This window comes from Astatotilapia calliptera, chromosome 7 (assembly GCF_964374335.1).
Source record: "Astatotilapia calliptera chromosome 7, fAstCal68.1, whole genome shotgun sequence".
Lineage (NCBI taxonomy): Eukaryota > Metazoa > Chordata > Actinopteri > Cichliformes > Cichlidae > Astatotilapia > Astatotilapia calliptera.
The window spans coordinates 47,650,685-47,678,178 of NC_137428.1; the positions used below are offsets into that span (position 1 = coordinate 47,650,685).

Sequence of the window (27,494 nt, forward strand, 5' to 3'; positions counted from 1 at the left end):
ACTCAGTGCATACAATAACTCTGTCTACTGCTAAAATTCCAGCTAGTTCCAGCTGTTTATTGAATTCCCTCCTGACTTTCAATCCTCTCAAAGTTGGTAGGAAAAAAAAGCCTTTACATGACGATTTGTCCAGTCCTTGTAGGTCTCAGCGTGTCTTCACATTTGCAATCTGAAGTCTCACGTTTTGAATGAAACCCAGAGTGAAATTCCGAGTCAATACCACCAAAGTCCCAAACTTTTCTGTTCAGGCACTAAACAAGTGTTTTTCCTTCTCTGTCTGCTGGATTACACTGCCAAACACACAAAACTATTCTGCTCAACCGATCTGGACTCTTTACAACAAAGATATGGTCTGAATTTCCAAACTCTTTGTATGACTCTTTTTTCATAAAAAGATCTTTTTAAAGTTTAAAGTCGCCAAATAACTGCATCTTAAAGTTTTACCTCACTGAGAGGACAAAGGAGGGTCAAAGAGCATTTTTTTTTCTAGTGAGAATTTTGCTTTCATTTCATACATCACTGAAGATGCAGAGATAAGCTCCTGCATCAGGGATAACGAGGCAGAACACAACACAGCCCCAAGACATTCATCTTTTTCACTTATCAGATATCAACTAAAAAAACAAAACAAAAAACCAGTGAGCATCTTTTGTGAGGTTTTGTAAAACAGTTTCATTGTTGTTTTCACTGCAGTCAATTTCTGTCACTTTTCTATAAGGATACAATTACGCAGGACAGTAAAGAAATAATGTTTAGCAGCTAATGCACTGAGTTTATATCCACACTCCCACCATAATTCACACATTTATTGATTAAGATCATGCTGATATTTACGGTGTTTATCAATTTAGAAACACCTTTCAGTATTACTGTGCATTTTATCAGCATATGACAATAAACTTTAATCTCATTCAAGCAGTTTCAGCAAAAACTCAAAAGTGTAACCAAGTAGATCAGTATTCCTGGGAATTTTGAATATATATATATATATATATATATATATATATATATATATATATATATATAATAATCCATCTGAGACACTAAAGACAAAAACAAAAAGGTTTGTCATTACTCCTAATCTTATAAGTCCGTCACTGACGCCCAAAAAACCCCATGCACTGTTATCCCCCCCCCAAAAAAGAAAAGAAACCATACCTCACACTGCAGTGAACAGCTGATACCGAGAGAAGACTACAGACTGTGTCTCAGCAGGGGGCCTGACTCTCACATAATCTGAGTTTTAATAAGCTTTTCCGACCCTACAATTAATTTGTAGGGTCGGAAAAGCTTATTAAAAGACCGCTGATTAAGGATCAAATGTCAGTAATCAGGTTACTAAGATTACCTGCAAACCATAATATAATATTTACACTGTAAAATTCTTGATAATACAGATTATGTCATGGGTGTAGGTATGCATGTGTGTCTTCAGCTTGTGTTACATAAGAGTCAGTCTGCCAGAAGGGTTTAATTGTTATGTACGCAATGAGAGTTGTGTTTCTTTCCTACAGCTGTTTGTAGGAGTCTTTTTATTTGACTATGTTAAACTTATAATACAACTTTAATATGATATGAATGCATTTACAAAACAATGCATTCAAACAACAACAGTAATTATCTTGGGCAGAGCCCATCACTGGCCCATAGCTTTAACAAGTCAATTAAACACTGACCTAATTACCAGAGTCATTAACCTGCCAATTTTAAATGCCTTTACATTTAAATCTCAAGTTAAAGATATATGGTGGAAAACCTTCTATAACACATCTATAGTATATTGTGAGCCCAACAACCAAACCATACAGTTCTATACAATGGTTAGTAGAACCTGATCATAGAGGGTTAGTATTAAGAAGCTGCAAGTCTGCTTACTGGTAATCTTGAAAGAGGTCACATGTCCATCAGGATTTCTTTATTACATGGTTATCAGCCTAAACAACTATCTGCTGCCCTGTAGTACACAATAAACTCTGTAGGTTATCCAGGAGCTAAAATATGCAAAAAAAAAAATTCAAACTACTTCTGGGACATGAGGAAGTTAACCAGAGATCATCTCTTATCACTGTATAACAAATTAACTCTCGTAAAAGCTCGCAAACACACGTGAGTGTGGGTCTGTACCAAAAGGCAGAACGCGAGAACATGACAAACACCTGATAGCCGCTTCTCACGCACAGCACAAATGAAAGCAGCGAGGTCATTAGAGGTTCAGCAGGTTAGCCCCAGGCACACCCCATTTAAATCCGCACTGTCCCAGCGGTCATTATTCCTGCTAGTAGCAGGGAGTTCGAGCCAGGAGCCATATTAAGCTGCACGGCAACTTCAAGTAACGCACAGGTAGCAGTAACGGAGACTGCAGCAGTATATGTCTGTAAGGAACTTACTTTATGAAGTAACTGGCCCCTTCGTCCGTAAAACCTTCCTCCCATCCGCAAGGCAGGTCTAAAATAAAACCAGACAACAGACTTGTTCGTAACACTTGAAACTTTGTCGGGCCCGGACCGTATAGTGAAGTTAGCAGCGACAAACACCGTTAAATAAGCAAATATGCGAAATAAGCACAGGTGAAACTGCCCTGGAGACCTAGCTTAGCTAGCTACCTGAGCGTATCATGTGTCCAGAGTTTACAGGTTGACCGGAGCGGGGATGGAGCCAGGTAGTGGTCCGTGTCTCATCGCTGCAGCACAGACAGAGAGAGGAGGGAAAAACACCTGTTACACCGCCGGGAAGAAAACACCGGGCAGACCCCGCCAACTCCCGTTAAACCGGGAGAGACGGCGCGATAAAGCGTTTGTTATCCCACTCACTTGATGAAGAAGACCCTGCCGTCCCCGCAGACACCGTAAGACCAGTGTTCAGGTAAGGTGTCCCGCCCGAGAGGCGCCGCCATGATCCGGCTTCAAGTCCTATTTCATCTCATTCCCTCTCCATGAAGTCTCCCGGGAGCTCAATAATCACTGCTAGGGCCAGCGCTGCCTTCAGGGACTCATCGGAAGCCCGTACATCCGAGCATCAACATGATCAGGCAGTTACAGAACAGGGCTTTAAACAGATGAAGATTAACTCCAAAATTTCTGGAAAGCAGGTTTAACGATTTTTTTTATGCATTGGTGTTTTGAACAATACCAATATAGGCAATAAAACTGAATATAAAACGGACAGAAGCTGAAGTATTATATAGCATCCAGGCTTATATGTATATGTATTGAGTTTGTGTATATATAGTGAAGATTGCAGGGTTGTTGTTTTTTTGTTTTTCTGTTTCCCCGCCTCGCTTCTTGCCTTCTTTTTTCTTATAACTAATTTGCCCTTGTACTCTTTTGTCACCTCAGTAAAGACTCCTCTAACACATTTTTTAAGTCTTACTCCCTGTTAATCTTTCTCACCTTCACATTATGCTGACACAAGTTATTTCTCGTTATCTCTTATCTCATGGTTGTTACTTTCTAACCAATTACTTTATTCCCTATTATACAAATTTAAATTTAAATGGCAGCTCAAAGCTTAATCATATCTTTGCTTGCTTTCCAGACTCAGCAGTCCGTCTTGCCTCCTTTTACACTCATAGCTCCAATTAATTCAGAGATAGAAAAGCTTTGAACCCTGAACTGTCATTTGATAGCTTATTCCTTTCATTTATTATGACCAGAGGCTCAAACATTACCTCTAAACCTGTTAACTTCAGTCTGTGTATTCACATAGACACACATTTAGATTTACAGTCACAAAACATATCACCCAGTGTTTAAACAGATTTTAGGCTAAATTTAATTGAAAAAAAAAAAAGCATTACAGTGAAAGGAATTTTCCAGTTTATTCTTGTCCATTTCTTTGAGTGTTGAGACTCTGCCAAAGCAATCTGGACTTAATGTCTATAGTCCTGGCTGTGGCTCTGTTTATGTGCTGCAAGCTTGTATGAGAAGCAATCAGCCTGAGCTCAAAATTGTGACTTTTAAGCGATTATTATTTTCACAGTTTCACCAGTTCTAGTCCAGTCAGAAACCATCAGTCATCTTTGCAATGACATCTTTGTGTCTTTTACTAAATGGTCCCATAAATCTGTATAAAATATACATTTTCCACAGGAAACATTTATAAAGAAAAAAAGCCTGATTTGTTGCCCTTCTACAGCCATATATTCAAGTGCTGTGCTTTAAGTAGAATGTTCAGGTCTCTGTACTTTACTTCAGTAGTACTTGAGACAACTGTGTACTTTTACTCCTTACATTTTGAAAATGGACTTGTTACTGTGGAGCAGGGAAATAATTTTACTGCTATTGTTAAATAATCATCATCATTACCATTGCATTAATAATATAATCTGCAGCATTGATATTGCATTCAGAGGTTTAAACAGTGTGTGTCTTTCAGAAAGACTAAGTTGCAGGAGTTGACGGGAAGTTGCAGAGAGTTTGCAGAAGTGAAAGCAGAGTCTAAGTTATTCTGAGGAGCAGGCTAGACGAGGCTATTTGAATTACTAGGTTATTCAAATTGTCTGTTATACTTTTATATTCTTTTATTAAGCTTTTAGTAGAGGTTCTTGATTAAAACATTTATTCAACATAGTACATATAGTTTCAGTTAGGTTATTACACATAAGGATGAGCCTCTGGTCTGGTAAAAGGTCAGAAGTGCAACGGGTGAGATGAGAGAGCATGTAAGGTCAACACATACACACACACATACATTAGTTAGACTCATTTATAGGTGAGAAGTTGGTCATGTTTGTCTCTGGAAAGAGGAACAGTGTCTGGCAGGATGTGGGGCTCGTGTTCCAGACGAGATAGAAGACAACGTTCTTTTAAACCGTGTTAAAAGTCATTGTGGTTTTGATTTGACGTATGTATATATTCTGTCTGTGACGTATGAAGGGGCGTCATTAATTCAAACCCTGATGCTATAAAAATCTGTGTATGCTTTGATTAAGTCGAAGATCAATTGCTGTCTGTGGTGATCTTCCCACGCGTGTAATCATTAAAATCAATTGTTTGACCAAGATCTTCTGGACCTGGTTGTTTGTACTCTCCTTCCTCAATCTTTGAACCTTAACATTACTTTTGCTTTAAGTCATTTGAGGGAAGTTATTATTTCGTCAATGCAGGCCATTAAACATCAAACTGATCTGAGTCTGAACAGCAACACAGGAAAGGAAGTCCTGTTCACCTATTAGTCACCAGGGAATGTCACATAAAAATAGATAAAAGAGCCAAAATGGTGTGGAATAGTCAGGGGTTAAAGTGGGCCGGTGTTTTTATTTATTTATTTATTATGCACAACATCGGAACGACTGCAGGTCGTGGTAGCAGTACTTCAGCATATAGCTAGCCCAACACAATATGAGCACAATATGTTTGAAGTCTTCTAGTTTTCTCATAGTGGTTTTGAGTGTTTGTTTTCTTTGTATTCTTTGTCTGTTTCCCCAGTCATGTCTCTGTTTATTGTCTCCCTTTGTGTTTGTTATGTCTGTATGTCGCACTCTCAGTGGTAGTTTCCTGTTTTATTTTGATAGTCTCTTGTCCTGCTTGTGTTATGTTCAGCTTTGTCTGACTTAGTTCACCTGTGTCTTGTTTTGCCCAGCCGTGTTGCATCTTCCTAATTACCTCATGTGTGCATTAAAGTCCTCAGTTTCCCTGTTGTCTTCATCATGTCATTGCCGTACTCCTCCATGTTGTGTGCTCAGCTAATGTTTTTGTTAGCCTTGCTGTTTCTACCTAATAAAGCTGCACTTTGAGTTTACTTTTGTCTGAGGGTTCCTGCATTTTGGGTCTGCTCTCCACCGGATGATCTGATATCCTCGTGTTGGTGTTGTTCCCAGACCATCATGAAAATGTTGTTCCAGGTTCAACATTGCAAGTGACCAATCACATTGTTGTGACGTTATTCTTTTGCGCGCCAAGCCATTCGTGCATTTATGAAATTCCAATGTTGCAAGGACGATATCAATTCTGCTTACTGTTTATTAAAGGGTTACGGTTAGGGTTAGGGTCAGGGTCCGTTGATCGGCGGACAGAGGCGGTTTCACGCAGCTTTAGTACAGTTTTTTGTTTTACGCCGGTTTTTCCCGAAGTCGCAAAAGTTTGACGTCACAACATTCTGATTGGTCACTTGCAATGTTGATCCTGGAACAACATTTAGTATGATGATCTGGGAACAACACCAACACGAGGATATCAGATCAACCGCTCTCCACCTACCACCCAGCATGCCTATGCAATTCTGACTTTTTCATCAAAATTTCTTTTTTTTTCAGAATTCTGAGAAAAAAGTCAGAATTAATAATAATGGATTGGATTTATATAGCGCTTTTCAAGGCACCCAAAGCGCTTTACAATGCCACTATTCATTCATTCGCGCATTCACACACTGGTGGAGGCAAGCTACGGTTGTAGCCACAGCTGCCCTGGGGCAGACTGACAGAAGCGAGGCTGCCATATCGCGCCATCGGCCCCTCTGGCCAACACCAGTAGGCGGTAGGGTAAAGTGTCTTGCCCAAGGACACAACGACCAGGACAGAGAGCCCAGGGATCGAACCGGCAACCTTCCGGTTACAGATACGCTTCCCAAACTCCTGAGCCACGGTCGCACCCCGAATTCTGACTTTAATCTCAGAATTCTGAAAAAAAAAAATTTTGATGAAAAAGTCAGAATTCTGACTTTTTTCTCAGAATTCAAGAAAAGAAGAAAAAAAAAAGACGTGCCCACTTTTTTTTTTCCAGTGGCCCTAATCCTCTTCCACAGACACAAGTAAAATGTAGCCAATTGTGTTTATTGTCCGCCCCATCCCCCTACCCTGTGGTAGGGAGATGGCAGAGAAAATGGAGGGGGGATGGGGGTGGGCTTGTGAAGAAGAGAGTAAAGGAAAGATAGAAGAGGAAAAAGCACTAGGCGACAGTGGGGAGGAAAAACTGCCTTTCAACAGGGAGAAACATGAGGGTGAGGGTGAAAAAGAAAAAGGATGAAAAGGTGAGGGGAGAGGTTTTAGGAGAAAAAGGGAAAGAGGGAAGCAAGGGGGGGGGGAGAAGGGGTGAAAATTAAGATGGAACAGAGGTGGAGAAAAAGGAGGCTATATCAGGTGAGGAGCAGCAGTCTCCCTCCTCTGGAAAAAGAGGAAGCGTTTTTGCTTCTTTTTCAGGCACTGATCCGGCACTTTTTTTCTCTAGGATGAGGGTTTTCAACTCATCGATTGTTTCTGCATTTTGTGTGTCAAGTTTCTTGCATCTTTTCTCCACTTCTGCAATTTTGCTTCTTTTTCATCAAGCTTTTCTTTTAGTTCTTTAGATGTTGCCTCTTGTATTAGCTTTGCCTTGTGCATTTCTGTATTTCTCTGTTGTGCATTTCTTCTAACTGCTGACTTCTTTGGATTTCTTGAAACATACACTGCAGGTTTTCATGCGATTTTTCTTCTTGTTGCTTTTGAGCCTGTATTTCAGTGTTTTGGGACTTCAAGTTGTTAGAAAGTTCCTCAAGTTGTCTGTTTTTTCTCAGCATTTCAATGATCTTACTCTGCATCTCTGAGCATTGTTTTTCCAGTTTGTCCTTTTCTTCTTCCAGTTCAGTTGCTTTGTACTTCATGTTATTATAAAATTCTTGTATTTTTTTTATTTTTCCTCTCAAAGTCCTGGAGAAGAGGAAGTTTTTCTTCTTTCTGTGTTATATTCTATTGCTCTTTATCTTGAAGAAACTCTTTATTTTGTTTCATCAAGCGTTATTTAGAGTATTTCTCTTCCGTGTCTTCAAGCTTGCGGTCCATTTCTTTCTGTTTTATATCATGTTGCGTTTTCTCTTGAAGCAACTCTTGATTTTTGTGCAGGGTTTTATCAAGGCTTACCTGCACCCCACTGTATTTTCTCTCCATGTTTTGGAGTTCACACTGCATCTCTCTCTGTTTTATGTTCTGTTGTTTCTTCTCTTGGAGGATTTCTTCATCAAGCTTTCCTTGGAGCTCCTGGAGCTTTTTGTCTATGTCTTGGAGATCTCATTGTTTCTCGCCAATAATACCTTCCTTTTCTTGAAGTTGGTCGGACAGTTTTTTTTAATTCAGCGCTCTTTCTCTCATTTTCTTCCATGAGGAACATAATCTTCTCTCTGTTCATGAGATTTTCATTCTGCATTTCTTCCAAGCGTTACTTGTTCACCCCAGGGAAGAGAGCTGAGGTAAGCTTGTCTTTTTGGATCTTCTCTCTGAGACATGCTGGAGTCTGGATACAGTGACTTTGAAAAGGATCCGAATGTTTCAGAATGCTTCTCTGGCAAACGATTGAATGCTGCGAATAATGGACTAAAAGTTGTTGCTTCTTACTTCACCGAAAGCCAATATTGTTCCGTTGTCATTCACGCCACAGCTTAGGGTCGCAATTTATTTGTTTTCCAGATGTTAACGTATTAATCGTGTTTTAGTAATACGTGAACATCTGTTATAGTTACATGTTTTCGTGTCATATGTAACTTCAGTTTAAGTGTTTTTCTTCTACACTGTCTGGACGTGTAACCTTGACAATACACAATGCAAGGTGCTGCAGTCAAGTGGCATGATTCATTATTGAAGAATGTCATAAATGGTTTGAAACTATTTTCTTATCAGTTTTTGACATTTTTCATTAAACGATTATCAAATTTAACTTAATATTTGAGTGTTTCTTAGTTTTAGACTAGCTGGTTAGTCTTCTTTTCCCCCCCTTGTTTAGTCGACTAAGAAATTAATTACCAGGAACATCCCTAGTGTGCAGATGTTTTGGGTTGTTTTTTTTAACTGAGTGGAGATCTTGCCATTGAGAAACTGATACTGTGAACCTGAGCCACCACTAGGCAGAGGTGGGAAGTAACGAAGTACAAATACTTCATTACTGTCCTTAATCTCTGTATGCACACAGAAATGCTTTTAATAGGCGAGAGAATGATTAAGGTGATACTGGAAATCAAATCAATCTCATTCTGATTTACTGCTGTATTCCTGTTTGCACCCAAACCTTAAAAATATGAGGCCAGCTATGATGGGTTTGGTGGTTCTATGACGATACAGAAACCCAGATTTCTCCTGACACTCTGCTAGTGTACGTGTAGGAGGAATATTGACAAAGCACATAGAATTAGGATATAATGTAAACACAGAATTCCACAGAATTTCTTCATGTAACTATTGTTTTCAGTTGGTACACTGACCTCAGTGAACGCTATTACGATACAACAAACCCCAAGAAGTCATTAAGGTGAAGAGATTTGTGGTCATTTCTGTTACCCGTTACCAGTGTTACTAGTGTTTTCATGATTACAAAATTTTAGCCAGTACTTAAAGGCACCACACTAGCGGGTTCCCACAGTGAAAAAACAGCAAAGCAAGAATGGTGCTCTGCCAGTGCTGTTTCTGAAGGTAATGGGCAGAGGGCATGAAAAATGTGCTGATTGTGGGCTCTTTTGAATATTTGCCACTTAGGTGATTTAACTAGGAAAGGTCTGATTTGATTTTATAAATGCTGCACACAGCTTGATTCCCAGCCAAGTCAGACACTTGTTGCCCACTTCTTTTTTACAGGGTCTTTAAGTAGGGCTGTTTCATTGTAGTTAAGCCTTAATGCTGCTATTTTTGCAAATTAGTTTCATAAGGTGAAACGCCGGTGTAATTTTGGTTTAAAAATAAAGTTTAGTATTATCATGAAACATGGGAGGGGGACTTATTATATTTACATTTACATATTTAACTTTGCTTACGTTTCTTTGAGCTTACCATACAGTTTCATTGTTTTTAGTGCTTTGTTATTGTTCTACAATTTAGAAAATAGTTTCTTAAAAATAGATGTCTTTAATTTTTTTGCATGTGAAGTTGACAATGTAAGTGGGAAGCTATGTAATGACTGAACACACAACATGATAGATACATCCATCCATTTTTCTTCCAGTTCAGGGGTCACAGGGTTGCTGCATTCTATTCCAGCTCTCAGAGGGCAAGAGAGTACATCCTGTAAAGGTTGCCAGTCTAACACTGAGACCTACGCAATCATTTATGCTCACATTCACACCTACCACCAACTTCAAAACACCCGTTAACCTAACATGTATGTCTATGGACTGCAGGAGAAAGCCCGAATAATCGGAGTACAAACTCCACGCAAAAATAACCAGTGGATTCAAACTTGGAACCTTCTTTCTTCAAGGTGACAGTACTAATCACTGTGCCACCTGCATGATAGATGTTAGATTTTTTTTTCCCAGGGGGGGGAAGAGAGAAAACAAGAGCTTGTATGAAAGAGTGAATGAGACATGCTGTATAAAGCGCTTGTATAAAGTATAAAATGCTGCCAAGAACCATCCATTTACCAAAGAAATGTCCAATTAAACTCCCCCAAAATGGGTTTAGTTTTTATTTATTATTATCTTCTCTTCTCTTTCTGTCTGTAAGCTTGAAAAGGTTTTACATTGATTCTAAACAAACTTTGTAGGGGTGTAGAGTGGGGTCATGTTAAATTTTTGTAAATTTGCCTTATATCCACTGAGCATTTCAAGGTTAACTTAATGATTTATTGGTTGAAAATTGGCAAATAAAATTTAGAATAACTTACAAACTATGATTCTTTCAAGTGTGGTGTGTACTGTACATAGAGAAAGTACTATATAAAGATTCAAAATATGTTTCATACACTTACACCCATAATAAGATGACTGTCTAGACTTGTAGTTTGAGACTGTAATGTTTACTTGCAGCAAACATGTTATCGTTGGTTTTCCTCGGTGGCTCATTAAGATAAATACGAGCCTCCATCAGCTGTCAGACGCTGTTGTTCTGAGTCACTCATCAGGAACTCTGAGCTCACTGGAATTTCATTTTCCGAAGTGACTCCACATCCATGAGACATGTGATGGCATGCTTATGACAACATTCTGACACACTTTCCATGAAGACCTGTTATTTTGAAGTCCACATTTGGGAGAAAACAAAACAAAGCGTTCCGTGTGAGCTGTTGTTAAGTTCACAGTCAGGAGAAATCTTCTCACCAAAAACAGTCATTTCCTAAAGGGTACAATGCAGTGTGAAGAACACAAAGCCTTTGTTGATAATTGTCACAGTGGTCTTCATTTACCACTCCCTGGAGCCTATTCTAAAAACACAAATGTTTTCCATTGATTTCCAAACACTAGAGCATGTTAAACTCCATTTTGATTTTGATTTTGTTGTCGAGTTATAACAATTTTCCAATTTCAACACTTGTTTCCAGCAGGGAAGCATGGCCAAATAATCTGCTGGTTTAATTTTGCACATTTTTCACATCTGGGGATTTTCGAGTACATGTGTTTGGTATCCTCTCCCCTGTCTGGTTTCAGTTGCCAGCACTTGCTTTGTGGAGGCACCGCCAAATCAACAACAGAAACTCCTGACAAGGCAGAGTGAGCTGAAGGGCAGGTAGAGGTCGGCACGCACAGCCTCGGCCACTGAAATCCCAGGGGATTTTTCTACCATTTGGAGTGTATTTGTGTGGAAAGATAAAGTGCTCGCATATGAAAAAAACAATGAGAGACTTTTCCAGCCAAGTCATGATATCACAGGCTCACACGTCAGGAAATTGACGCTAACAGCTCTGCAGCACTATATGTATGTGTTGAGGTGCTGGCCCACCTAACCCTGAACTTACAGTATACACATACTGCAGATTTGCATACCAGAACATTAAAAAAAGGCACAGCCCCACTAAAATTCAATATTTGAGAGTTTTTTGTCTTTAAGGCTTTCTTTTTAAAAAAATATACGAATAATGTTTGTGTGTTACTAGCTGTCAGCTTTCACTTATTAAAATGAATGATTGAATTTACAAAAATGCATTAGAAGCAATATACATGGCCCCAAAACGCTTAAAAGTAGACCTTAAATGGCTTTTGAGGTCTGCATATGTACTCGAATATGTACTCAAAATGCCCTAAACCCTGGTTTCATACAGTTTTTTCTCTCCTTAAGGTCTTATGATGTCATTAAGAGTGGATATTCTTCATTGTACACATGGGTGGAGTTTCTGGGTGAGCACACAGAAGCATATAAATAATCATTCGTTTTGAATTTTTCAATCATGCAAAGCTACTTACATGCAATCAAACAAGCATGATAAGCATGGTAACTCCATTTAGCATGACTGCAGCAACATGGTACCGGCCCCCAACCAGTCATGACAGATGGATGACCCGTCCTTAAGCCTTGTTGTGCTGGATGTTTGTTTGTGTTAAAAGGGAGTTTTTCCTTCCCACTGTCACCAAGTGCTTGCTGGGGGGGGGGTTCTTTATTATTGTAGCATCTTTACCTAACAATATAAAGCGCCTTGAGGCAACTGTTGTTGTTATAATGAACTTTTTTTTCCCTCTTGGGTGGCGTAGTACATCGAGCTGCAAAAACAACAGTCGCCTATCATCACTTGACAGTTGTTGCTGAACCTGTTAGTAAGTGATTACTCTGTTTTACACATATTGCAGACACAAAGCAACATAATTATCCCAGTGCAATGTTTTTCATGGAAACCCAGTCAGTGCTTAACTGTCATCACTAAATAGAATCAGATGCCAGTTCTTTGTTGGGTCTTTGAAATATTTTGTTTTTCAGTTATAAATATAAAATGTGTATTACTGCAGCTTAACATCTGTCAATATGCAGATTACACGGTACAATGATTTTGCACACTGCTGTTGAATCTGTGTATATCCTTACTGATAAACCACCTAGAAGGAGGCCCTGGATCCTGCATAATCCTCCTCTTTCTTTCTCTTCCTGCATCCTTCTTTAACATGAGTGCATGCAATGTCTAATACACAGTGACACACACATAAAAAGATACATCTGCTCACCGACTGCCACACTCACTTCCCTGATGACTCCATTTCCTGGATTAGGGAGACTCAATTATTTTGACTTTTCTTTCATGCATTTTATTGCAGCATTTTGTCATCGTGCTGACATTTTTATTTTACTGTGCTTGTCCTTGTCATCTTGTGTTCACTCACTGTAATTTGTTGCTTCTCCACTCCAACGCATTCTAGAGAATGCAGTTTAATTCCTACTGGTTTTTGGCCCATTCAAACTCTATGCTATCATCTGGAGGAAAATATCTACTATGTGAAAAAAGTGGTCTCATCTTATGCAGTTTGACTAGAGAATAGTGTGGGGTTGTTGTTTTTTTGGGTTTTTTTTTACAAAGCAGACAGCAGCCAGCTGAGGTGTTTATCAGCCTGTGCCTGTTGCTCCCCTTCTTTTATTTATACTGCACAAAAACAGCAGTCACCAGGACATCCATTATCGCCAGTAGTGTGTGAAGCACTGAAAGACACAAGAGAAAACAAAGAAAGCAAACACAGAGAAACAAGACACCCGGATCTGGATGCAGGATGGGAACACTGTGGATCTGTGTGTACACAGAGCTGCCAGCGAGGCAACAAAAATGCAGATGTGTGTCAAAGAAGCGGAACGGTTGTGGACCAAATTTTGACAATTGTGACGATACCTCACATAGAAAAGTATATTTTTATACACATGAAATTCAAAGACTGAAATGAGTGACCATCTGTGGAGATTTTAAATGGGAAGTATGCTTGAATAAAATGACTCATATTTAATTTTTGAACCTCTAAAATCATCCACCTCACTTAAAGAAACAGTCTCTTTTTTAGAAATTATTTTCTTGATGCATCTGTCATATCAAAAAGTTGTCTCTGAAAATAGCAGGCCAGTGGGGTAAAGAATAGTTTTCAAAATTCTCAAGCAATAAAACCTGCCTCAAGAAACAGATCGATGTGAAAGTAGCGAAACACACACAACAAAGAACCACACTAAGTAAACGCCACTCTGCTGACTTTCAATGAAGGACTCGCTGTTCCAATCCAGAAGAGAAACTGCAGCAGCAGTTTTACATTAGAGATGTAAGACTCTTGATGTGTGCCATCTGCAGGTAAGGAAGGCAACAGCTGCAGGATTTTGACAGCTGTGCCACCTACAGACGGCTGCTGGCTGTTTTTATCACAAGGCTGAACAACAGAAATCTAAACATGAGTAGTTGCAATTCACTGAGGCCAGTAAATGATTTTTCAGTGTAGAAGTGTAGCTGTTTCCTCAGAAGAATGTATCTTGGTAATTGCCTGAAAAGCCTTAGTTTAATGTCAACTTCAGTGCTTTTAATAATGCAAAATAAATAATAACAGATCCAGTCTCCAGGTTGAAAGAACAACCAAACAGATGCAAAAATTAATTGAATTTGACAGTTTTGTACCTTTTGGTATTTGAGGCTTTATTTCAGGTTTCATCTGTGAGGTCTGAGTCGTCACTTTAAGTTTAACCCAAGATTTTTTGGGGAAAACAGGACATTTTTTGAGGGTCAAGAATGTCTTCTTGATCATTTGGAAAGTTAGAATAACAAATGATCAAGAAGCACTCCGAGAGCACAAACCTCCGACATGGCAGCTCACTTACCTTTAAGGAAATATCACAGTGTTTTCTCTGTATTCATTTTGTTTTCTTTGAGCTTTTTAAAAATAATTTAAGAAATGTTAGTGCAGTAAAAAAAAGTGCAAGCAGTTGTTGTTTTCCCTGTTGAAACCCATTTTTATATACCTGACATAATTTAGACTATAATTATTTTTCATGTGGATTTATGTGGACATAACACACGTGTAGCATTCATTTCACTGTTTGGTAAACTTTGTTTAAAAGTTGTGGAGCAGGGAAATTATTTTACTGCTATTGTTAAATAATAAATATAATCTGCAGCATGGATATTGCATTCAGGGGTTGAACAGTGTGTGTCTTTCAGAAAGGCTAAAAGTAACAGGACAGGAAACAGGCTTGGAGAGTTTGCAGAAGCAGGAAGTTATTTTGAGCAGCAGGCTAAGACGAGGCTTTAACAATGTAACAGATAGCTTTAAGAAGGCCTTAAGATGTTATGCATACAGTTATTATGTTGACCTTGTATTTCAGGTGCAGTTATGACTATTTTATACACAATGCATATCTGTGCTTATTAAAGAGTTGGAGCTCGGTCAATTAATTGGGGGTTGGAAGCTTTGTTCGGCGCGATGTCCGGACAATCTATTGTGCAAGTGACTTGGAGCCATAGAAGGAATTGCAGTACATGCTTACAAAACACTTATATATCAGATCATTTTATATTAAGCTTTTAAGTAGAGGTTCTTGGTTAAAACATTTATTTAGTAGAAGACATACATATAGTCTCAGTGAGCCTCTGGTCTGGTGAAAGGTCAGAAGTGCAACAGGTGAATTGAGAAAGAGCATGTGAGGTCAACACACACACACACATGAGTTAGATTTATTTAGAGGAGAGATTAGTCATGTCTCGGTGAAAGAGGAACAATTCACTTTAAGACAAGAACGGAAAGTACCAGCCATGAAAATAGAAGATGATCTTCTGGGTTAAAAGTCATTGTGGTGTTGATCTGATCTATGTATAAAATGTATCTGTGACGCATGAAGGGGCGTCAGTAAATCAAACCCTGATGCTATAAAATATCTGTTTATGCTTTGATTAAGTCGAAGATCAATTGCTGTCGGCGTACAGAGTTGTCTTCCCACACGTGTGTAGTCATTAAAATCATTGTTTGACCAAGAGCTTCTGGACCATGGGTGGTTTGTACTCTCCCTCCTCAATTGTGAACCTTAACAAAGTTTACATGAAAGCTAAGTGGAAAACGTTTTTGATCAAAGGTTTATGTTTTCCAAAATAAAAAATAGTCAGGAACATTGTACATGTATTTAAATATTTGTATTGTAACTGTTTGAATGTATTTAAACAGTTTTAACCATTCTTACTGTAATGAACATAACAAAGTCATAATAAAATGATATTTAGAACACCTGTATGTAATTCTCTATATGCAGTCAATACAAACAATGGCAGTAAGAAACATAGTTTTGAATAGCTCTATATAGCATTATTATCACTTTGACTTATCTATTGACCTGAGGTCAGAAGTCAAATGTGACATGATATTTTAAATCTTTATGTGATACTTTCTATATGTTAACAATTGTAAGAATACTAGTTTCTCAGCTCAGTTTTAAGGCTTTTTGTTCATTTTCAACTACTAAATCATTAAGTTGACCTCGAAGACCTTGGTGGATCTGAGGCAAATTTGAATGGATTGTTAACATGACCCCATTCTGAACCCCTGCAAAGTTGGACCAAAATTCATTCAAAACCTTTTGTGCTGTTGTGTTTACAGACGCAATGACAGAAGGCACGCCAGCAAATGCTAACAGAAAAACATAACCTCCACCATGGAGGTTAAAAATTATCCGTATCTAATTGCCTGAAGGTAGCGCAAGAGTTCAAATTGTTGTAACAACAGATGCAAAGTACCCTTGACTGGAGGAGGAAACATATTTAGGGTATATTGAAGCTGCTAGGGCCCTCCTGAAAGATAGCTTGCCCAGTGATCACCTTGTCTCACAGTGAGCATTGTTTTGTGGAGAATCTGTTTCCTGTCCAGCTTTCTCTGACACTTATTCTGGTGCTTCTGGGACTATTTTGTAGTTTTGTTTTAAATCTTCAACTTGCTCATTCACTCTGGTGAAACTGCTAAACTCAGTTAATGTGTTCAAAATAGCAACGCTAATATCAACACTTGAGCGCTTATCTGATTTCTTTCTGACTCAACACAAAGGCATGCCATCACAGGAACATAACAGTATTACTTTGTGATTGTTTGAGCATCATATTACATCATTTGTCACCGTGAAGGAATTCTGAAGTAAGTCATGGCCACTCTAACCTGTGTTTTTTCAAAAATGCCAGAGAACCTGGTTTGGCTTTAAGTCCTCAGTAAACAGAGCTTTCAGACAGAAAGATAAATGTGCACAGAAACTATCAGCCTTTATCTGCCCGCTCCCTTCTTTGCTCTCTCTTCTTGTAATGGGTAACCAAAGCTTTCATGGATTCGAGGATGAGCCTTGGGGTCTGTGCCCTCGTCTAGATTGCGTCAACAATTGTTGGCAGAACAGCAAAAACCTCAGGTGGCAAAGAGATTCACGGGAATGTTCAGAAGCACTCTTGATACGCCAGATAAACACACACAAACACACAGTTCAGCCATACACTTTTTTTGGCACCGTTCTCACTATTGTGTCTTATGTAAATGTGGGCTGAATAATGCATGGCTCTGCTCCATACGAGGGTTTGTAACTTGTGGAACAGCCCGCAGGCCTGGCAGAGCCTCACCCATCCTGTGTGGACTTCCTAAATGTTAAAAACATCACCTGGAAAACCAAATTTGGAGCTTCACTTTTAGACTCCAACAACACAGAAAAAAGTAAAGTCACTGTTCTGTTAATTTCAGTCTTTCCAGCGTTCAGCTGCTGAAAATGTGGATGTTCTGGCAGTATTAGTGAAAACATGTAAATGCAAAGTTTACAGTCAGTTTAATGAAAAAAGTCATACAATCATCACAGTTAATTGTGCTTTCTTTGCTGTCTGTGTTATATAAGTCATAGTTAACTTTTTTGTTTTGTTTTTTTTTAACCTTTCTGCAAATCATGATCATCACCCGATGACTCATGAAATGTGTTCCCTTCACTGAGGCTGTTAAATGTGGTCAAAACCTATAAATTTGTCTTTCTCTGTCAAAAAAGACAAAAAAGGTTTTCTCCTTAGAAAGAAATCTGCCTGAAGTGAAAAGGTCAATATTTCTGAAACAATTTCACTATAAGTGTGAATTCTCTCCACTATGCTGCTCATATTTCCATTCGAGTTATGAGAAATTATCCAGTCAGTTTCTTCAGAAGACTTGTTGATGCCTACCGGACCATCTGGGACATTTTCAGCGTTGCTCTGTCTCCCTCTGGTGGAGTTCAGATGGCATCTTCAAGCTGGCTGTAGAGCAGAAAGCATATTAAGCTTATCATAATTGTCTTTTTTAGCTGATCTAGTATCCATTTTCCCCGTAGCATATGTCCGAATTTAAAAGGATATGCAAAAATGTGTAAAAATTGTCATATAAATTCTACAAACAAATAAGTTAATTTACATGAAAATATTGGCTTGTAGCTTCCTTTTACATCTGCATGTGTGTTTGTGTGTCAGATCCAGGGCTCAAATGTAGGAATCTTAAGGCAGCACAGCTGAGTCAAAAAGTCTTCCTGAGCAGCACAACACATGACAGACAGGCAGTAAATACAGGCATTCTGGCAGAAGACAAGGAGAGACTATCATTATCTTTTTATAAGGAAAAAGAGCCAAAAAAAAAAAAAAATCCCAATTAACATATGCACTGTATGTTGCAGGTTACAGTAAAACACACACACACACACACACACACACACACACACACACACACACACACACACACACACACACACACACACACACACACACACACACACACACACACAATCATTAATTAGTGTGCCCCTCATCTGCATTGATCATTGCACTAATATGCCCCATGGACAGGCTTAACTTCCGGATGTCATCCAGTGGGGTGGCTCCCACTCTTCAATCACTGCTGCCTGGAGTTGCTGCTGAATCTGTGGAGGAGAAGCTCTGTCACTCAAGCGACTCTACATGTTGCAGGGCAGGCAACATGCCTGGTTGCCTGCCCTGCCACGACCATTTCAATGGCACGATCCCAGTAAGGTTGCCCCAGTTGTGGCATTCAATAACAGTCAGGCGTGACCTAATCCCAAATGTTGGTTATTATTATAAAAGCACATATTTTCCCACGCAACTAGTTTTTCTAATAAAAAAAAGCTCTTTCAAAGTTAGGGCAAAAATACAGGTATCATTAGTTATTACTGATACATGACATATAATGATACACATGATATAAAAGGATACTGGGAAAGCCTGGAATACTGTAAATGTAAAAAAAACAATGACTTTAATATATCTCTAAAGGCCTTTACTGAAAAAAAATTGTATTGATTGAGTTAGCTGTAGGATAAACATCAAAATAATTCAGTTCAGTGTAATTTATACTGCATAATATAACAACAGCAATCACCTCAAGGATCAGTAAGTTACATGATAGGGTGGGGCAAGGTCTCACAATGGGCTCACTTGAAACCTTGGCTGATGGAGATCCACACTGGTTTTCACACCTTGGCTCATGTGATTAGGCAGATGATCAATAGTGGGTCCACGACCCTCTTAGGAATGCTCCCAATAGGTCTTAAAAATCTGACACGCTCTACCATTTGCCCTTAGATCTGAAGGAGCTTTTCGGATGAGAAGTGAAATATCTTCAAGAAACTTAAAGAACTACAGTCACTTTTCTCTCCAAGCTCCTTAGTTTACCATGACCTGGATGACTGAGAACCTTCACAGACATCACATACTTAAATGTGAGGCTTTATGGACAAGAGCTCACCTTTTTAATAAGACAACACTTCTAGTGATCCTGGTCAATCAGAGGCCTTTCCATCAGCTGGGTCAGTGCAGGATCTCACAAAAACCAGACTAGATTGGATTAAAGGGTAATTTGTTCTGTTTTCCCTTTGACAGCATTGAAAACTGGCGAACACATAAGAGAGACTAATGCAGTCTTAGTGCCTAAAAATCATGCTGAGCACTACTGTCACTACTGTAACCATCACCTTCTCAAACACCAGTGGATTAGTTGGTTTTGCAAGTTGGAAAAATCATGATAATAATAATAATAAAAATTTAAAATAAATAAATAACCCTAAAACATTGCAGTAAAGTATTGTAAATGTCATTTTGTGCTACGGGGACTGAATATTTGACCGAAAAAATGAACTTCCTTGTTTTGTATCCAGCAGGGAATTTTGTTGCATTTCATTACCTCTCTCTCTCTCTCTCTCTCTCTCTCTCTCTCTCTCTCTCTCTCTCTCTCTCTCTCGCCCCATTCATTTCCTGTTAAAAATTAAGCCAGAGTCTAGTTCCTTAAAAGTTGTGAAATGTGCATGCCTTTCTGTTTATTTGCCTTGCACAAACAGCTGTTCCCTTTTGTATGCAGGTCCAAACAAATTAAAACTCTGCAGATACCTTAATCTAATTTTAGACTCAGGCCTAACATTGGCCTAAAACTGGGTTCTCTTTTGAGTTAAATCAACAGCAAGTCATAGAAAAAACAACAACAACATCAACAAGAAAACCCTTTTGCCGTGATGTTACCAGCTTCACCACATGAGGGCAGCAGACCTACATCATTTCTTTGTGTCCACATAGCCTTGTGTCTCAAAGAGATGACAAATGACCATACTGGATGTCCAGATATGGTCATCTAGTTGCGGAAGTAAGCACCAAATATACATGCCATTCCAGGAAAGAGACTATTTTGAGTTACAGATTAATGTTTCAGAGAAGGCTGGAAGCTAATAAAAAAACAAAACAAGAAGTCACGTTATAAATATGCTGTTGTCGGTTTTAAACGGCGAGCCCTTGAATGTGAATAACATGAATAACTGATGCATTCACGTGACTCTTAAAAAACGTGACAGGGGTCTGCAGCACATCTTGTAGCCGTTTCTTGCAGTCATCAATTAGTAACCATGATGTCTATGTGTGCTATGTCACGTACCAGAAGACGGTTGAAGAAGGCAATGTCCCCTAGTGGTTAAATTTAAACACGACATCTAAATTCAGCTCCAGCTTGAACCATCTGTCTGTATCGTCTGGGTGTTGTTCAGACGCACTAATCCACATAAACGGGCTATATACTGCCATGGATCACTGTTTACCACATAGCTTCATGTCTGACTATGCAATACTTCACACTTACTTAAGGAGGTGGATCTTAGGGAGAAAATAATAGGGAGAAAGATAATAACAGTAAGCATTTCTTCTATTACTGTTTTCATCCATGCACTTAAATTGGTGGTGAACCACTCCTTATGTTGCTCTCTCTGGAGCCAGTTGAAGGGCCCAGAAAGGACCTTTTAGTTGATTTTGTTGATCGGTGAGTGAGACAGAGTATTCTCCCTGGCGCATTCAATTTCAATATTGAACAAAAGGGTTGTGAAATAATTTGAATCACAAACAGCAAGTTTAAAAGGGAACATGTGTCTCAAAGAGAGAGTATAGATGAACCAAACACCTCATCTTATTACACAGACAGCCTGGATCGCGTAATCCATGTAATGGGCAGGACAAACAGACTTGTTGCGTTTTGTATTTCATGCACTCTGTCTGTATGAGGTGGTGTCAGACACAATAGCTGCTGGTAGGTTGCATCATCAGCTAATTGTGACCCAGGAGATACACTTCTCTGGCAGGCGAGTAAGAGGGGGCAACCGAATGTTTGTGTGTGTATGTGTGTGTGTGTGTGTGTGTGTTTGACTGAAAGCCCACTGCCTCTGCTGTTGCTTCTGCTTCCACCACTGCTGCAATCACCTGCAATCCTTTCAGCGCCTCGCCACTCCTGCCGGTTGCCTGGAGACGGGGTCGCCTAGGCCACTGAGCTAATGGTACTGGGAGCAGATGAGGAGGAGAAAGATGGAGACAGAGATACAAAGAGAGGGGAGTGGGTTAAAGAAGAAAATGGGAAGGAAGGAAGGGATCAACGAAGGAGAAGCTACTATATTCCCGGAATGGTGAAGTGATGAGCTTCATTTGGCCCTCATCACTGTCTGTCTTCTTGTAGTGCCCTTGAGCAGGACATAGAATCCTTGGTTGGTTATTCAGTGTTAAGCCAGTCAAGTCATGTCTGACTGTAAAATCAGACAGGCAGGCTAAAGGAAATTAGAGGGACAGATGTACCTCCCCCACCTTCACCACCCTGTATGCAAACACCAAAAAAAAGAGAAAACCCCATAGATGTGAAAATTTGTTTTCCAGCTTACAGACGACGTTATCAGGCCAGCCTCTGAGAACAAAAGCAAAGCATCCAGAAAATGTACTCTCTTAACAAAATTCATTCCACAGCCTTGCACTCTGAATAACAAGCATGTTTTGATGTCTGTAAAGAACATACACGCAAGGACGGTCTGAGCACATCGTGTGAAAGACTTTCACATGTTTTTAGGGCTAAAAGAATAAATTTAATAGCAGATCATATTTAGATGAAAGGCCGTCACAAGCAGTACAGAGTTCTTGTTCCCATAAAAGCTCTGTGTGTCTGTCTGGGTTGTTTGAATTTCTGATAAATTGATTTCATACTCTTTTCAGATTTTTAGACTGAGTTAAAATTAAGTTCTGGCTTGAACTATTTTTGGTGCGGTTAAATGTATGAAATAACCCAAGTTAGTGATATTAAAGTATAATGAACTCCACTCAAGGGTGGGTGCAAGACTGAAGCAGATGGTGAATAACATACACAACATGCTGCAAGGGGAGGAGGTGGTGGGAGATCAGCAGTAGGCTTACCGCTGCGTTGACACAGCAACAATGTCAGTGATTGCTCACCTTTGCACCATGGTGTGTGCACATGTGGGAGGGGACGGGGTGGGGAGACCTGCTAATTGATTTCATCCCTCAGGAAAGTCATTTCATCATACTTTGTGTTTTTAACCCTCGTCTTACGACAGCCTTACGGCAGCCACTCTGCACGGAGACTCACGTCCCAGTGGGAAATTATTAGCTCCTGTGTGCATGTGTGTGGTAACATGTAAGGGAAAACACATGAGAAGTAAAAAAAAAAAAAAAAAAAATAAATAAATATATATATATATATATATATATATATATATATATATATATATATATATATATTCATATTCAGATAGGGAGCAGGCCAAAGTCAGCACTTTGTATACAATAAAATTGTCTTGCAGACCTCCAGTTACCAAGCAACCCTTTTGACCTGTAAATCACCTTATCAGAAATGCACTTACCTTTATCTCTTCAGTGGTTGAAGTCCACAAAGGCACATGCTTTGTTGGAAATTTCACACCCTGGATGACCACACTTGGGTGTGTCCAGATGGGGTCAAAAGGTTAAACCAGTTTGTTTGGTCAGAGTCAGGCTGGAGGTGCTGATATCCACACTTTCTTTTCAGAATGTAGAGAAACTTGTCTTTCTCTGCACGTTTACACAACCCCACACCATGTTTGTGCCATTCACGCTTTGAATCTCATCACTTTTCCAGTGATTTACTTATTTTTCAGCATTGTGTTGTTTGCAAATTTCTGGGACCTCAGGGCCACCTTTACTTCACCAATTTCTCATACGTATGAACTCATTTCTTTTTTTGTCCAATCATTTGTCAGGTTGTGAAACAAGCCAAACAGAAAAAAAAGTTACAATGTAACAAATTTTATTGATTCAGAGCACCTAATGATCAATTTGCTCGGGACAGTCTGGCCACACAATGTTATTGTGACAAGCTGAGTGAGTCACAGAGGACAAAGTGTTATGCAGCAAATACAATCAGATAAACGCCCATCTTCACAATCAGCACTAAAAAGCTGCCATTTATGTGCAGGAATATAAGAAAATACAAGACAAAGACTTAAATATCAAATCCTAAAGTTGTAAGACAGTAAGACAAGAATTGCACCAGAACCTGACGCGTATCCATCATGCTTAACAAAACTTCTCAAAACACTTTGCAATATAAAGCTCTGCTTTTTTTGTGATATCCTTTTCTACTTTTTTCTAGAGTCACGACTGTGGTTTCTTCACACATAAAAACTGCTGAAAACAAAGGTAAAAAATAAATGGCAAACTTCACCAATAAGTTACATTACTAGGTCATTATATAAGGCATACAAAAACAACATTCCACACAGTAACGCGGAGCTTAAAATGAGAAAGTGTCAGTCAGTGCAACAGTTACACAATGTATAAAACCTTCTGAGGTACAAAGTTGTTCAACTCGACACCAAACATTTTACGTTGGCCTAACATCAAAATTCTAATTGGCCTAAATCAAAAATCACTGTTGCATTGCAACCAATCACAAGTTCTCATCCTAAAAGGAAATGAAACAGTCAGTGTTCAGGACCCTTTTGTTTTTTTCAAGGCACTGTCCAGGTAGGCCCGCATGTTCTCTCTGTGGGTCTGGGTGAAACAGTGGCCAATGACCTGCTCCAATTTATCAATTCGCCTCCGGAAGCGGTCACGGTCTCGTGCCATCTCTTCCCAGTGTCCTTTACGAGACGCCTGCCGCGCAAACGGCCAGGTCCGCAGGACATGGAGTTTGACAACAGGAGAAAATCGAACCTGAAATTCAGAAGAATTATATTATAGTTTATTGAACAATACTGGAAGTCATATGACGTTTAAGTGCTTGTATTTAGGGATCATAAACTCTAAATATCTAAAAGCTACATTTGAGTCAACTCTTTCCAACTCCAAGTACTGATTTTTCTAATATGACGTGACTTTGTCCAATCATAAGACCTTTGTGCTAACTTTGCAATACTGCTGCAACTCGATACACATGGAAGTCAGTCTCTCCTGACTCGCTGGTGTCACATGACTGGCTTAGTCATGACGACCAGTGTTGCTAAGCGAAAACAAACAACTCAGCTTAAGACACTCAGTCTGGAGGAAGGAATAAACAGTTATCTTTATCTCTGTTTCACACACACGCAGTACATGAGTCAGCAGTAGGCCCTCCTCTTCATGATATTAACATTCTAACTTTAAATATGAGATCACCTCCTCTTCTATATTTGTCTGGGTCAGGGATGGGCAACTCCAGACCTCGAGTGCAGGTGTCCTGCAGGTTTTAGATGCGTCCTCGATCCAACACAGCTGATTCAAATGGCTAAATGACCAAATCAACATGTCTTGAAGTTCTCCAGAGGCCTGGGAATGAACTAATCATTTGATTCAGGTGCGTTGACACAGGGTGATATCTAAAACCTACAGGACACTGGCACTCGAGGCCTTGAGTTGCCTACCCCTGGTTTGGGTCAATGAACTGAGTGTGATTTCTGACAATATGTTTACACACTCATTCAGTTTAATATATTTAGCCCACAGCTAAAAAACAATAATAAATACACCAAAACTTTTGTATTTGGGTTCCTTTAACATCTCCATGTGGAAAAAGTGAAAGAATAAAAAGAAATTATCAGACAATTACCTTCTTCTGGGTGGTGTCAGCCTTGCTTTCTTTCATCTCTGAAGTTGGTGTGGGTGTTTGTCCAGATCTTTTCCAGGGCACTAGTATAGTCTCTGGATGGGAGTGATGCTTTGTCTGTCTCTCTGGCAGCACAGGCTTCTGGGGTGCTTTTGCCCATTTCTTTGCTTTTGTGGATGAATTTGGTGTGTGGTGAACATTAAGAATATCTGAATCATCGTCTTGCAGGAGTGTTCGTTTTGGAGAGCTCTGAAGGGGTGCCTGGAAGTTCAAAGGGTGGTAAGGGTCATCCTTTAGGCAGAGAGATTTCCACAGTGATTCTTCATCCTCTTCGGATGAAGGGGGGATGGTGCTCTCCTTCTCCTCTGTGTCTGTGTCAGATTTTGGGGTTTCGCAATTAGATAACATGGTGGCTTGGGGAGCTGTGCTGCTGATTGTGCATGCAGTGAAACACATGGGATTGTAAGGGTCTTCAGGACTGCTGAAGAAGTCCCACAGCCTCTCACTTTCCTCCTTGTCGATGTCAGGGCTCGAACCATCCGAACTGGCCCAACTGCTCCAACTGCTCTCGCTGTCGGAGCGACAGACCCAGTTCTTTAGGCCCTGAGACCCCATCATTTCCTCACTGGCCTTGCTTACGGACATGAGGTCGGTGTCGCTACAGTCTTTTACTTCACTTTTTCTTTTGCCCATATCTGTGTTAGTTGAAATGCAGGCGGAGAAAAAGAAAGGGTTGTAAGGATCACTGGATTTTGACAGAGATTCCCAAAGTGCTTTACTTTCGTCACTCTCAAATTCTACTGTGTTCTGGTCTTCCTCACTGCTCCAGTGAGAGTTTCTATCTTCTTCTGATGTGTCCTGCTTGAAAACTTTTTCCTTGGAAATATCCCATTTGAGGTCTTCCTCACTATTTTTTTGGCAGGTGTCGTTTGAACCCGAGTCCTCGCCGCTCGACACAAAGAAGTTCCAGTCGCCAGGGAAGCCCATTTTCCAGCCAGATTGGTGTCCCAGAAAGATGCCCTCTTCGTTGCCAGCTGTTCTGGACACAAACTCATCCACAAGCCCGCAACACAGGTCGTCAGCACGGAGACTGGACAGCAAGGCCTCAGCAGTGGATTTCCCAGCAAACGGGTCACCAACGTCTGCACAGAAGTTGGAGAGGGGATTTGAACCACCAACCATGTTGTCTCCCTCAAACAAAGAGGTGAAGAGGAATGATTCTGTTGGGTTTGTGGCTGTGGTCATGTGCTGGATATGCTGACCAGTCTCGTCTGTGATTCTCACGTGAACCTCAAACCTGAACATTTGGAAAACTGGAAGAAGAAAACAAAAAAAGCTTTTAAGTACAATAAAATGTAATCAAGTTAAATTTTCTGAAGAAATAATTATTCCATTCATGCTATGAGGCCAAGACAAGGTTTGTGTTTGTACTGCAGTTTTATGTATTATTTCAAAGAAGGTTTACTGAGTGTAACATACAAGTCCGTGTGTTGTACTTCAAGTGTTTTACAGGAAGTGTTACTGTGATGTCTAAACAATGTTCAAATGCTGAAAACGCACGTAAACATTGCGGAAGTTGGAAAAGAAACACCATCTACAAAAAATAAAAAAATCGAGGAACTATTCAGACAGTAAAACACAGCATAGTGTCAGCCCCATAGAATATTAAGTTTGCTAAAAGGTATGTCGTTTAATGAGTTACTATATTAAAAAAACTAAACATATCTTACACCTACACAGTGGTCTTATAATTTCCAACATCAGTAAACACACCAAAGGTTAACCTTAGCAGCTATAAAGTGGGCGTAAGACGCAAGGAAAAACTTTTGATTTCGTCTCACTCTTACCTGACAGGAAAGTGTAGTAAATGACTTGAACCAGCAACCGAAGCTGTTCCCACAGCACGGTGAGCATCTGTTTAGTCCACGGCAGAATAGCCATCCCTCCGCTGCCAAACCTTTCCATCGCCGTCCGCTCAGAGCTAGTCTGGGAACCAACAACCGTAGCCATTTTCACGTCTTTCTTCTCGAGTTTCGGCGACTGTGTTGAACACAACTCCTCACGTATTCTGGTATTCCTCGTCGAAAACCAAGAGATTTCGCGTATTCGTCGGTGACAGATATGCGTCGATGTTTTGTCGCTTCATTTTTCGGCAAGACTGTGCCATTTTTTGGTGTCCTTCGTCAAATGTTCTCATGTATTTTCTCCATGTTCTTCAGCTGTATTTTCGTCGTTGTAGTAGCAGGAGTTGAATGTCGCGAGGTTGCAACACTCCCGTTAATATAAACATACTGACGTCACGCTGCACCGTGATTGGACAGAGTAACTGTATTCGCTTAGATCCCTACTCGTCTGCTAACTCCTCCCACAGGTAACGTAACGTGTGACGCATAGAAAGTGCCCGTAATTTCCTCAGCTTCCTGGAAAACCCGGGTTTAAAAGTGAATTTAGATAATAACGAAAACTTGTAGAGTTTCCCAGAGATAAAAACAAAATGTATAGAGATTGCAGCATTTCATTCATGAATGGAC

The 27,494-nt window shown here is 39.7% G+C and overlaps 2 protein-coding genes across 9 annotated transcripts in view; both read right to left on the bottom strand.

Moving 5' to 3' along the window:
- Positions 1 to 2,986, bottom strand: part of LOC113026380 (pleckstrin homology domain-containing family A member 7-like) — a 150,312-nt gene extending 147,326 nt beyond the window's left edge. For all 8 annotated transcript variants that reach the window (XM_026175117.2, XM_026175109.2, XM_080303767.1 and 5 more), the window contains exons 1-3: positions 2,811 to 2,986; positions 2,604 to 2,680; positions 2,388 to 2,445 (exon numbers count right to left, since the gene is read on the bottom strand). In XM_026175117.2, coding sequence (XP_026030902.2) covers positions 2,388 to 2,445; positions 2,604 to 2,680; positions 2,811 to 2,893 — 218 coding nt within the window. In that variant the 5' untranslated portion in view covers positions 2,894 to 2,986. The remainder of the gene's footprint in view (positions 1 to 2,387; positions 2,446 to 2,603; positions 2,681 to 2,810) is intronic.
- A 20,184-nt stretch (positions 2,987 to 23,170) lies between these two features.
- Positions 23,171 to 27,229, bottom strand: LOC113026382 (uncharacterized). The gene is made up of 3 exons (XM_026175118.2): positions 26,811 to 27,229; positions 24,967 to 26,276; positions 23,171 to 24,095 (listed from the first exon to the last, which is right to left on the bottom strand). The coding sequence occupies exons 1-3, from the start codon at positions 26,971 to 26,973 to the stop codon at positions 23,871 to 23,873; spliced, it is 1,698 nt and encodes a 565-aa protein (XP_026030903.1). The 5' UTR covers positions 26,974 to 27,229; the 3' UTR covers positions 23,171 to 23,870.
- Positions 27,230 to 27,494: the final 265 nt, after the last annotated feature.